This window comes from Anopheles bellator, chromosome 2 (genome assembly GCF_943735745.2).
Source record: "Anopheles bellator chromosome 2, idAnoBellAS_SP24_06.2, whole genome shotgun sequence".
Lineage (NCBI taxonomy): Eukaryota > Metazoa > Arthropoda > Insecta > Diptera > Culicidae > Anopheles > Anopheles bellator.
Window position 1 is genome coordinate 15047888 of NC_071286.1, and position 12360 is coordinate 15060247.

General features: G+C 52.8%; 4 protein-coding genes across 9 annotated transcripts in view; 3 read left to right on the forward strand and 1 right to left on the reverse strand.

Annotated features, from left to right (window-relative positions):
- The window catches only part of LOC131211573 (uncharacterized), a 73518-nt gene extending 68342 nt beyond the window's left edge, over nucleotides 1-5176 (forward strand). For 2 of the 3 annotated variants that reach the window (XM_058205090.1, XM_058205092.1), the window contains 4 exons: nucleotides 262-2643; nucleotides 2718-2873; nucleotides 3216-3545; nucleotides 3850-5176. In XM_058205090.1, coding sequence (XP_058061073.1) covers nucleotides 262-2643; nucleotides 2718-2873; nucleotides 3216-3245 — 2568 coding nt within the window. In that variant the 3' untranslated portion in view covers nucleotides 3246-3545; nucleotides 3850-5176. The remainder of the gene's footprint in view (nucleotides 1-261; nucleotides 2644-2717; nucleotides 2874-3215; nucleotides 3546-3849) is intronic. The other variant, XM_058205091.1, reaches the window with a different exon arrangement.
- Nucleotides 4610-7068, reverse strand: LOC131211574 (E3 ubiquitin-protein ligase RING1). 3 transcript variants are annotated; one of them, XM_058205095.1, is made up of 3 exons: nucleotides 5930-7068; nucleotides 5687-5859; nucleotides 4610-5586 (listed from the first exon to the last, which is right to left on the reverse strand). In XM_058205095.1, exons 1-3 carry the CDS (start codon nucleotides 7002-7004, stop codon nucleotides 5542-5544), a joined length of 1293 nt encoding a protein of 430 aa, XP_058061078.1. In that variant the 5' UTR covers nucleotides 7005-7068; the 3' UTR covers nucleotides 4610-5541. The 3 variants fall into 3 exon arrangements, with proteins under 3 accessions (XP_058061078.1, XP_058061077.1, XP_058061076.1); XM_058205094.1 differs by having other exon boundaries at nucleotides 5684-5859; XM_058205093.1 differs by having other exon boundaries at nucleotides 5681-5859.
- A 171-nt stretch (nucleotides 7069-7239) lies between these two features.
- LOC131210897 (uncharacterized) lies at nucleotides 7240-8335 on the forward strand. The gene is made up of 2 exons (XM_058204211.1): nucleotides 7240-7596; nucleotides 7659-8335. The coding sequence occupies exons 1-2, from the start codon at nucleotides 7591-7593 to the stop codon at nucleotides 8115-8117; spliced, it is 465 nt and encodes a 154-aa protein (XP_058060194.1). The 5' UTR covers nucleotides 7240-7590; the 3' UTR covers nucleotides 8118-8335.
- Nucleotides 8336-8802: 467 nt separating this feature from the next.
- LOC131210432 (vacuolar protein sorting-associated protein 72 homolog) lies at nucleotides 8803-10310 on the forward strand. 2 transcript variants are annotated; one of them, XM_058203681.1, is made up of 4 exons: nucleotides 8803-8983; nucleotides 9061-9497; nucleotides 9564-9750; nucleotides 9827-10310. In XM_058203681.1, the coding sequence occupies exons 1-4, from the start codon at nucleotides 8850-8852 to the stop codon at nucleotides 10269-10271; spliced, it is 1203 nt and encodes a 400-aa protein (XP_058059664.1). In that variant the 5' UTR covers nucleotides 8803-8849; the 3' UTR covers nucleotides 10272-10310. The 2 variants fall into 2 exon arrangements, with proteins under 2 accessions (XP_058059664.1, XP_058059665.1); XM_058203682.1 differs by having other exon boundaries at nucleotides 9564-9698; nucleotides 9877-10310.
- The last annotated feature ends 2050 nt before the right edge of the window (nucleotides 10311-12360 follow it).

A 12360-nucleotide genomic window follows, 5' to 3' on the forward strand; every position in this document is an offset into this window, starting at 1 on the left:
GTCTCTAGCATGCTTATTTATGAGCGGTCTATTTGGTTTTTGTTGACCTAATCGTTCGCGCTCGCGATCGATGATAATGTCGCTTCCTCGATAATTAACAGACCTGAATTACGGATCATTTCTGAGCCCGCTTACGTTGCTGTGAGAGTGCGATCAGCCTTGATCGTGGCTCTCGCGTTTCCCTATACTTGGTTCGACACGAGGTGTGATCTTCTTCTGACTGAGTGTCTTCCTATTCTTCTTCTACCTCTTCGTTGACAGTGGTCACTGGGCAGCAACTCGAGCCCAACGGTCGGTGGGAGCACGACGAAGGACGGCTGGACGGACACGGAGAAGGAGCACGATGAGCTGACGATGCTGTCGGAGCGCTCCGACTCCGGCGTGACGTCCCCGAACAGCCACCACCACCTGGAGGACCAACCGAGCGGGGTGCCGTCGCCCTGCGACCTGTCCCTGCTGGACCAGATCCCGACGGACGACGTGCGCAAGCGGCTGGTGGCGATGACCAAGAGGCCGTGCTACGACGACGAGGACAAGCTGGCCCTGCTACAGATCCTGTCGCTACTCAACAACCTGGAGGCCCTTTCGCAGGACCACGAGATCGCCGGCGACGACCTGAGCCTCGTCGAGATGCCTGCTCCCAAGTACAACTACACGCTCCCGGAGAGCAGCACCCCGCCCAAAGCCCTCCAGTCGTACCGGGCGGGCGCAGGCAAGATTGTGGCCACGGTGCAGCCATTCCACAGCACGGACCGCAGCACGCCGGCGGAACCAGCCGTCGCGGCCGCCGCCACCGCCGCGCCCGGCAAGAGCCTGTCGATCGCGTCGATCGCCGAAACGTTCGGTGGCATGAAGAAGACGACACGCTGGAACACCGCCGCGGCCCTGCAGGAGAGCGGCGTGTTCGTGGACGAGCCGCTCGGCGCATACTCGGCGGCCACCCAGACGGAGCTGGAGGATTTCCCGTGCCCGGAGAAAACGAACGCTGAGCTGTGCGCGGAGATCGAGAAGCTGAACAAGTTCCGCCAAAAGATCGAGGAGTGCAAAGGTAGTGCGGCAAGCAAGGTTGGGCCACAGTTGCCGGCGGCGACAGGCGACGAGACTTGCGACCGGCGACGGCTCCAGTTCTACGTCGAGCGGTCGGCGGCCCTGGAGAACAAGCTGAAGGTGTACGAGAGCAGCGGCGATCAGCAGCTACGCCTGTTGGCGGAACGGCTGGACCGCGAGCTACACCTGGAGGGTTGGGTGAAGCAACTCTCGGAGCGGGTCCACCACCTGGAGCTGGACAATGGGCGGCTGGAGGAGGAACGATGCGAGCTGGAAGAGGTCGAGAATGACACCCGGTTGCGGTTACAGCGACTCGAGGAGGACCTGGAAGTGATGGGCCAGCGCAACGTGGAGCTGGAGTTGTCCCGCGGCTCCTACCAGACCAAGTACCAGGATGCCAAGAGCACGATCGTTGGGCTGGAGGAGCTGGTCCAGAAGTACGAGGAGAAGATCTTCCTGCTGGAGGAGAATGAGCACGAGCTGCGCGATCGGATCGAGGTGATCAACATGTTCATCCCGCTGCTGCTGCTCTACAACAGCTGGCAGATCCACGAGCAGCTGAAGGCGCTCCAACAGAAACAGCGCGAGGACTTCGTCCACCAGCAGCAACGCCATCGGCAGCCCCGGCCACGGTCGCCCCCGGCCATCCAGTGTATCCCGCTGGAGCGCATCGAGTACTACGAGGGCACCGGGACGGACGGGGGGCACCCGGGCGACGAGCTGCAGCAGCGGCTCAGCGAGCTGATGAAGCGCGAGAAGGAGCTGACGCAAAACATCGCCGAGCTGAACCGGGCGTACAACGAGACGCTCGAGAACGCGGACAACCTGTGGGCCCAGATGGAGCGCGAGTACAAGGAGAAGATCGGCCGGTGCGAGCAGGAGGAGGCCACGCTCAAGGCGAAGATTGCCCAGCTCGAGGAGCGGCTCGGCAAGGACGCGGAGTACGCGAGCGAACGGATCGCGCACCTGGAGGAGGCCGAGAACGGGCTGAAGGCGCGCATCAGCCGGCTGGGCAAGGAGAACAAGGAACTCGGGGCCAAGCACGGCGGTCTGCTCGAGGAGTACGGGGCACTGAAGGACGACTACACGCAGCTCCAGTGCTACCTGCGCGGCCCGGCAGCCGAGGCGCTGGAACGGGAGAAGAAACGCGTCCTGGCGCTCGAGGACGAGCTCGCCCACACCGGGCAGATGTTGCGCGACAGCGAGGATTCGCACCGGGCCGAGGTTGGCACGCTGCGCGGTCGGCTGCTGGCCGCCACAAAGGAACTGAACCACATCGAGGTCACGAACAGTGAGCTGCGCGAGGAAGTCGAAACGCTGGAGGCTCGCATCCGCGAGCTGATGACGTTTCGGGGGCGCGACGAAGAGAAGATCAAACACCTGACGGAGGAGCTCGAGTCGAAACAGTCGCAGATTGTGGCGCTCCAACACACAAGGTCCACCGGTGGCGGTGGTGGCCACAGTGGGTTCCGATCGGCAGCGGCAGCGGCCGCCGCTGGGCGCAGCCTAGCGCAGGAACTCGGCTCGTACACGCCACGCTACTACGAACCACTAGGCGGCCGACGGTTCCCGGACAGTGACGGTAGCGGCAGCGAGGTAAGGAACCGGCAAGCCACCCTTGCCCTTCTTGGTTTGAACGTCTCTAACCCCACTTGTTGTTTTGTTCACAGGATCACAGGTCCTCAAAGTTCTCCAGCCAGCGACCTCTAGCGGCGGCAGCGGCAGCGTTCGAAACCAAAGAAGTGAAGAGTCTCGCGGAAACCATCATCCTGAATGCCGAAAACCGCGGCGGTGTGAAGACGCCAAAGAAGTCGTTCGTGGAGGAGGTAAGTCGGCCCCCAGCCGGTGCCGGGGGACCTTAGTCCACCCCCCCGGAGGGAGGGCGTAGAGAAGGTAGCTCTGGAAGCTAAACCGATTAATTGTGACCGGCGTAGAGTTTGAACCAACTAAATTGAACGGTGGCGGACCGCAGTAGTAGAGTAACCCCGTAGTGTCCTTATCTTGTTGTGCCCACCAATAACCCTTGGTCCACTTGGTCTGCTTTCTCGATGACACCTCCTCCACCAGCTAAGAGCGTAGATTGCGTTAGTGTTGTGCCGGTCGATCGGTGACCCCCAGTGCCCTTTCTTCCAAGGTGTTAGCTATAATGTCGATGCCCTTCCTTTTAGGCGCGTAGCCGGTTCGCCCGCTGGGTGTGAGAAGGGCGCGTGCTTCCGGACGGTTCCAGCGTGTGAGGCGGCGGACGTTACCCAGAAGCCCAGTCCCAGTCCAGTCCCGACTAAACATGTACACACCCAAGCACACCCATACCAGTGCACCCGCACACAAACAAACACACCGTAGCATGCACCCGATCTTCCGTAGCAAAGCCCTCGTGTCGGCGAGATGGTGGCGGCGATGTCCGCCCTGAACAATCCCCAGGTCGCAGGGTCGGTCTGGCCGGTTGTGTTGTGTTCCTTTGCCCGGGTGGCCAGATCGGACGCATTCTTCCAACATTGGTGAGTTTCCATGGCGGTCGGTCGATCGGCGATCGTTTCTGGCGGCGACCCTCACACGTCTACTACCATCACTGCCATCTTCTTCGTGCTGTCCTGTACGGCTTTCTCCATTTGGACCCTGCCCCTTCTTCGGAGCCTGTCCAACTCTCTCTCTCTCTCAAACTCTCCCTCTCTCTGTCTCTGGCTGTCTCTTAACCTCTTGGTCTGTGCGTTCACCGATTTGGGACCGAACTATGTTGTGCTGTGGATGTAGATGTCTGACCGAAATGTCCTCTTTTTTTATTCCCACCCGGCACGCACCTAGACGGACAATTGATTGGAGAGAATGTCAGCAGCACGGGGGACGCAGACTCACACAAACGCACACGGTGGACAAACAGGACGCTTCGTCGCTGTAAAGGGGCGCCCGGGAGGCCAGCAGCAGCATAGGACCTTCGGCATCAGCCGCGACCACATGCGCAGTACTCAACTCACTTCCGGTCGTCGTTCCACCATCTTCGCCAGAGATGTCCCGAAAGGTGGTTCCCGAAATGATGGTCCGTTGGTCGTTGGTCTACGGGCGCGGGGTCGCGCTGGCTGAAGGCCATCAGAATCAGAATGGAAAGAAGGAAAGAATCTAGTCGTTGTTGATGTTTGTTTTAGTTGTCTGTTTACGATACTACGATAGTGTAAAAACGTTACATCATATACCCATATTCAGATCAGTTCCGGCAATGGACCGGCACCCATATAGAGCACGTACAGGAATGCCTAGGAGGCGTTAGTGCGTTACTCTGGCACTGGCACTACGTACTACAGCGGTGAGAGCTACGATGATCTACGGATTCATCGGCCGCTTGGACTGGGCGTTTTAGTTTAATTGTTCAAATTAGTTTTTGTTGTCCACCTTCACTGCCTCATTCGCGGTGGAGTTTGGCAGATTGCATTGGTAGCGAGTAATTGTGCTAGGAGCTTCGGCAGCGACGCCTGCGAGCCTGCCGAGCGAGTTTCAGTACTAGTAGTAACATTTTTATTTGCCTCGATTTGTGCCGCAATTGCCCTTTGTAAATAGTTTCATTTGCGTTAAAGTTCAGTTTTATTTGATTTGTGTGTGTTTCTTTTTCGCTGGCTCAAGTTGTCCCCACAACACGACAGGTAACGATGCATCCTCCGGAATAAGCCGAAGTCGGTATTCCATTGTTGGAGAAGGACAACCTGGATGGCTAGTATTCACTGTGCTATTTGAGAGTATACGAGTGATACGAGTGGGCAGGAGCTAGTAATTATTTAGTTGAAGCCAGACACAGCAGGTACAGGCAGGTACAGCAAGGGTGCTCTATTCATCCGGCAGTGTTTCAGGAATCATTCGGCATTCGACTAGCACGTCTACAAACTAGGACCTAAGAGACTTCCTGCGCTGCCGATTTGCTGGGTGGCGCGTGACCACCCAGCAGCACCGAGTTGTCGTTCGCGGACGTGAGCTTCCAGGAAACTATTTAATCATGATAATAATATCAGCCACACATAGACTCATTTGTATGCCCTACATTATTCGATTGATCAGGGTTTTGTAGTAACAACACACGGAAGGAAGGAAGAGATGTGAGGCGTAGGAATGTAGTAAACCTCGAAATACATGCCCGTCGGTGTGATAGTTAGACGAATGTTTTGCAAAACCGTATTATCCGAAAGTCCGTCTATACGTTGGACGCCATAAGGAACCATAAGGAATGCGCTCCTACCAACGAATGACTTATTTGATTTCTTTCATGTTTTCATTGTTTCGGCGATGGATTAATTGTGACACAGGCACAGCTCGTCCGAAACGTGTCTGCCCGCTTCAAAACTCTGGTCATTGTGACAAAGTTGTTCTTATTATCCGAACGGAACTACTTTTAAACTTATCCTTCGAATTAACACACACATCCATATTTAGTCGATTAATTGATAGGTGTTAGTAGTGGGTTTGCTGCTCATTCAATGGCGATCGCTGCCATCTTCGGGCCGTCGCTGAGGCCTAGGACTTCTTCCACGAATAGTACATCTCCAGCGGCTTGTTAACCTGTCGGGGACAAACATCGGACAAGCCTCATTATTATGACCGAACACCACCAATATCGGCTTAGGGGGGCGCATGCAAAGTCAAAGTTATTTACCGCTACCTTCCAGAACTTTTCGTTCACTTGCTGCAGCGTCTGGTTGCCGCTGAGCACTACCAGCTGGTTCGGTTGCTGGGCGATGTAGATGCAGAAGTTCAGCAAGCGGAACGACTCGGGCAGCTCCGGATCGAGATCGAGCGTCAGGCGCATCGCCAGATACTTGCTCAGATGTTCAACTGAAAACCGAAAGCGAAAATCTTAAATTGAGGGCCATAGGTACAGTGCGAGACACCCGGGACACCGTACTTGTGGCGTTCGACGTCGTTTTGATGTAGCGAACCGAATTTTCCTTCAGTGCCTTCAGCAGCGGATTATCGCCGGTCATCTCGGTCGGGTGCGGTTTGAAGACGAGCTCGATCTCGTCACTACCGTGCTCCGAGTTGCCGTCGCCCTCGGTGTCGAGATTCGAGTCGTTCTCTTCCGTTCGCACATCGACCTCACTGTTGCTTTCCGATTCTTCCGAACGCTCCGACATCATGACCGAGCGTGGCCGCTTCACTTTGCTCGCAGAGCTAACGTTCGACGGTACGGGCGATGGTGTGCTGCGTACGGAAGGCGGATTCGACGGACGCGACTGTTCACCGGTGGTGGTCGACGGAGCCCCGGTACTGGAACCGGCGCCAGAACTGGAACCGGTGCCCGAGCTGGAACCAGCGGCAGAGTTGGAACCTGCCCCAGAGCTGGAACCAGCAGCACTGGCACCGGCACTGGCGGGTGCACTCGGCTGATTCGTCTCCTTGCTAGCCGGTTCGGTCGTGCCACTGTTGCTCGGCACGTTTGTAGACGGCGTTGCCGGAGCTGCTGTCGCGGTGGACGATGAGCTGGCATTCGCCGGGCACGGTTCATTATCGCCCTTCTTGCCCCGGTTGGGACGGTTCTGGGACTGTAGTTTGATACCCTCGTTGATCGAGTGCACCAGCGCCTGCTGTGAGTGGCTCTGGTTGAACTTGGCCAGCACCCGTTCCTGGTGCGCTTCGTACTCGTCGCGGCTCGGGTAGATCTTCGAGATGAGCAAATCAAAGTTCGGATCCGGCCGAAGCGAACGCTTCGAGACGAGCTTCTTGCGGCACGTCGGGCACTCCTTGTTGCCGGACCGCAGCGCGGTGATGATGCAGTCGGAGCAGAACCGGTGCAAGCACTCCTTGGTGGTCATCGTTTTCTTCAGCATATCCAAACAGATCGGGCACATCAGCTCGCTGTGCAGGCTGCGGGGCGACACGGCAATCTCGGTGTTGTCCGTGATCGTTTCCTGCGGCGTGCGGTGCAACTCGTACAGGGACAGGTCCCACGTTTTGTTCTGCACTGCCTCAATCGAAGCCATGGCTGGGCAAATCGGTGCACAACACTTTCACACTGAGCTAAACACTAGATTTTTACCCCCTCTGTGCACGATGCGAAAAAATGGCAGACGAAACAACGCAGATTTTGTTTAACACCAAGGTGTCTACACATCACGCGCCTGTGGTGAGACGTCAAATGATGACAGCCGTCAAACTTTATGAATGCCGCAAACAAAATAAAAAATGCCCAACTCTGCAAACAAAGCAAAGTGAACATTGCAAACCATCTCTGCAAAGTAAACATTACAAACCAGCAATTTTAAGCAGGCAAACCAGCAAACAAAACTGTCCCCGTTACACTTTGCCCTCAACCACTCAGATCCTGATAGTGTGCCTTGATCATGCATTTGGAGATGCCGACGCTGTTGGAGACTTTGATCGCAGCGACGAATCAATTGCATGATTGATCCATCTGTGGTTGCTATGCTACTAATTTTTCGGTGCTGTGTGTAACATTGGAATTGTGTGGCTTAAAAGTTGAAATCATCAGTCCAAATCTTAGGGTAGTGCCATCGAGAATACAGCAAGCAAAACCCAGCGGTGGATAGAACGCTCCAGATCGCCGAAATGGATGTAAGAAAGATGCGGAATGTCTTAAACTCTCCTGCTCATTATTTACCGTTTCCATGTTACAGTTGCTTCAATGTTTTTGCAAATGCGTGAGGAATCTGACCGAAGAGGATCTCCGTCGGTACATTGACACACTGGATCGGGCGGAAAGCTTCGTTAAAGAGGAGCATCTTAAGCAACTGTTTCGGTGCATGTGCGATCCCGAGGCGGGTACCAGCAGCCGACGAGCTAAACCGCGAGCCATCAAGTACTTGAACGCTGCGGAAGAAGCCGTCGCATTACGCGAGAAGCCAGCTCTGCAAAATGACGAAGAAAGACTGGACCGTTTCTTGGGTGGGATAGACGAAAATCTCGAGGAAGAGTTTTCCAACGCCTCAACCGACGAACGGGCCGCGGTTATGGAGAAGATAGCTGTGCACTACAGCAAACTGTTGGCTGAAACTTCCGAGTACCAGCAGTTCAAGTCGAAGCTCGCAGACGCATACAAAGGGAAAATTAAAATCAACCGAAATCCAAAGACGTAAAATAGGTTCGCCCGGTCTCATCACAAACCGGATGCATCACCAAATCGAACGTTACATCACCGAACGTTTGGAGTGTAAGGAGAAGTTCCTGCCGCTGGTGGCCTTTTAATTTATTGTTCTCGGGGACAAATGCTTAACATTTTAATTATTTGAATATTAACTTACCGCCCGTAAGGATGGATTGATTTTAGACTGGCTTACATTTAAGCAATGTACGAATAAACACAAACAATGAACAAAAATCTATGGTTTGCCTGATTCAAAATGGAATTAACTTAGCTTTGGGAAACATTATATTAATATAAAATACTCAACAACGGTCTTCGTTGGACAATGTTTCTGCTCGTTCTTCTGCATATTGTGCTACCTTATACTTGATAGCCAGGCGATTGTTGCAGAACAGTTAAGGTAAGTGGTCGACCAAGATCCGCTGGCAAAGATGTACAGAATGTGATTCGTTTTAGAAAGCAATTGATTTAAAAGTAAACAAAATTTCAACCAATTTTAGTTTCAGGAAATTCTTCATTGACAAAGGTTTATAGAACTAGAGGCATTCTGAAAATTTCACCACGCACATCTCTGACAGAGGTTCTCTACTTGCATTCCCCTTCATATAGCAACCTTGTCGAACGAAGCGCAAAGGAAAACATCACAAAGTTTGTTTACAGTTCGGCTGCATGCTGAAGACTTCAAGGATTATCGATATTTTCTTCCAATAAAGCCGCATAAGAAATGGCCGCTAACCGTGAACGAAGATCGAACGCCGGCCGACGCATGGCCGGTTTGCTGGACGAAGAGGAAGAGGACGAATTCTACAAAACCTCCTACGGTGGATTCAGTGAAACGACCGACGATCGAGACTATGTGTACGGTGTTTGGGTGACGGACAAGCCGGGGCGGGTAGTGTGAAGTAAATGCCGACTTAACTTCACGATCGTTTCAGGCAAAAGAACGACGACGAGGAAGACATTGTAGATTCCGACTTCAGTATTGATGAGAACGATGAGCCCGTTTCGGACGCCGAAGAGGAATCGGGCAAGGGACCGAAGAGGCGTCGCCAGGCGGGCACGGTAACGAAAGCGTACCGCGAGCCGCCCCCCAAAAAGGCGGCCACTAAGCCGGCCAGAGAAACTAAACCGAAAGCGGAGCGTCAGGCAACGCTGCGCAAGCGGCCCAAGTTCACGGTGATCGATTCGGGACGCAAATCGTTCCGTAAGTCGACCGCTGCCAAAACTGCAGCGACACAGAGCCGGCTCCGGCAAAGATTCGAAGCGGAACGCAAACGGACGCGCGTGATTAGAACGGAAGAGTACATCCCTACGCAAGAGGAGCTGCTGGAAGAGGCGGAAATTACGGAACGAGAGAATCTGAAATCGCTCGGTAATGGACACTCTTGGCTCGGTACATCGTGATACTCACTGTGTTGTTACTTCTTTCCGCCGTCAGAACGTTTCCGAAGGATGGAGCTGGAAAAGCAGAAAACACGACCCACGAAGCGCAAGTTTTCGGGCCCTACAATCCGTTACCTGTCTACGACGATGCCAATTATCGAGGTGATGTCGAGCGGCAAACCGGACGACGGTACACCGAACAAATCGACAGAAAGGGACGCATTCGATCTGGCTGATAAAAGGTAAGCCATGTCCCCCCTAATGATAACAGCATAGTTGGAGCGGATTTAACCTCATCGAACTCTTCCTGGCGGACAGTCTCAGCCTGAGGGATAAGGTGGCAAAACGGAACAAAAAGAAAGCGAAAGTAGAAGTAACTGGCCAGTACGAGCGAACGTTCATCACGTTCGAGAATGATCTGGATGAGAAGATCTTCGACTCGATCTTTCCCAAACCGGACACCACCCGCAGTCACCGTCAGATCTGTGCCGTTACTCGGCTTCCGGCACGCTACTACGACCCCGTCACGCAGCTACCGTACCGGAACATGCAGACGTTCAAGATCCTACGCGAGGCGTACTACCAGCAGCTGGAGGAACGGGGCAACACGGACAATCCGGAAGTTGCCCAGTGGTTAGAGTGGCGCCGCAAGATCAAGCAGTTCCGGGTGGCCGCACTGAAGAAAACCCAATCAGGGGCAGCAAGCAACGAAAGGGTGCCACCGAAAACGACAGAAACCGCCACCGGAAGTAGAGTGAAATAGAGGTCCATCTTCTTTCGGTAATAAGTAATAAACACACGGACGCGCTTGCGACATACAGAGACGTTCGAGGCTAAACTGGCGTTTGTATTGTTATCTCGCGTTCATTTGTTCTTCTTTTGGCAACTGCATCCGCGGCAGAATCGTTAAAAAGCCTACAAACACTGCATCTATCACATTCATCAGACTATGTTAATAGTAATGGTTTGCTATGATCGCTAAAGTTTAACATACCGTCGGGCAGGGCCGCCCTTCGGTTACTGTGGTAATGGTTTGCAAATGCGACTACGAGCGACGACTGGCTTCAACGGACTAGCTAACAGGCTATCTATCAATTAATTAACGACATCAAACAACACAATACAATCCGGCCTCAGCCGGAGCGGCCACGTCAATTATGGAGCGTGCCAATCCGTCCAATTCTATCCTACGTTAAAACACAAAAGTATGCAGCTTGTTACCCCACTGCGGGTTGATTAATAGACATACGCCTCGTGCGTGCCTCAAACACACATGCCTCAGTGCACTTTCTACTTTTGTTACCTTTAAACTGCCGAGCTGAGATGGATTCAGTGCTGGACCTCTTAGGCTTGCTGTTAACGGGTATGTTGTTAGCGGTATTGTATCGTTACTGCTTTGTGACTATTGTGTTACATTCCACTCCACTATTCTGCTAAAATTTGTAAATTTATCATCCCGTTAGTTACCCGTTAGCTTTGGTCAATCTGCCTCGCGGAACAATGCTGTGCTGCTGGCGCAACCTGAGCGAACGTACGTACTGAGTGACTGATCCCTAGTGGACGGAAACATATCGATTGAACGTGTGCATGCGGTTACTTTGAACCAAACGAGAAACCGTAACCGTAACTTAACGCAAACCAGTTGAGTGGTAAACGATCGTAGTCAGCATTGCTCGGCGAAGCAGCAGAGAGCCCCGCCATTGGGTTATGTGTAGTTGCTACAAGAACAATACGTATGCGCGTGCTGCTTGCCGATTGATTGTTGGTGGAGTCTGTTGCACGTGTCTGGCGCACTATTTGCAGCCATTCTCCTGACGCAAACCTGGATTATATTCCCCACCACCAATTCCTCTTAATTCTATCTCATCTTCACGAACGAACGAACAACTTCGAAACGGACAACATGAACAACAAAATACACTCTCGTAAAATGTAAAATTCTTCATCGCACAACTAATGCCATCTATGTATAAATATACGGGTGTATGTGTGTGGGTAGGTATATCGATCCGATTCGAATAACGTTCAAATGTCCTGTCCCCCACCAAAGTCTGGGTCAGTCTGGGTGGGAAAGGAATCAACAAAGTTGTATACTGTGGCCGGGTGGGCCTTCGGGAGTTCCGGGGTCTTGCGTTCCCACGGTGTGGGTTAACAGAACATCGGCCTCCTCGCTACGGTCTACGGTTACCCGTCGTCGTCGTCAAAAAGGAAGGTTAGTTAACGTGGTTGTTTAAAAAAATCTGCATGCTCGGCGGCACTAGTTTCGATTCCATTCTCTCTCGCTCTCTCGTTCTCTCTGTGGTGGGATATGCAGTATCGAATGCCAATGGTTGCCACCTATTGTTTCGCCTCACGTTAAAACCTAACGGTCCATTTCGTATCTAAAACAACTGAGTAAAAGCGTTCCTCGCATGAGACCTCGTTTTGCTTCGTCCTTATCAGCGACTGCGATTAAAATACTGATGGTGGATAGGTGGTAAATTGTCAACAGTTAACACGACGACGGGTTTTGTGCGTTGTGTTGGTTTCGGTCGCAACGGCGAGCCCTAATGGTGAAGTAATACTGATTGCTTTTGCTTCTTGTTTGATAACAGTTGAATCGGTTGTTTAGTGTTGCCCGCTTACCATCGATAAACAAGTCTAATACTCTAATACTCTTGTATATATAAAAAGGAAACTTGTACACGGTCCGCGCCTCGGAACCGTTCAAAACATGGCCGACGCCGACCTTCGTCGCTTTAAAAAGGGTGGGCTCTACATTCGTCTCTCAATACAAAATACTCGTTTGCCCTATCGGTACTACTGTATATAAAAGACTCGTGGGACCTAAAATGATTCGAAACAAGAGTGGA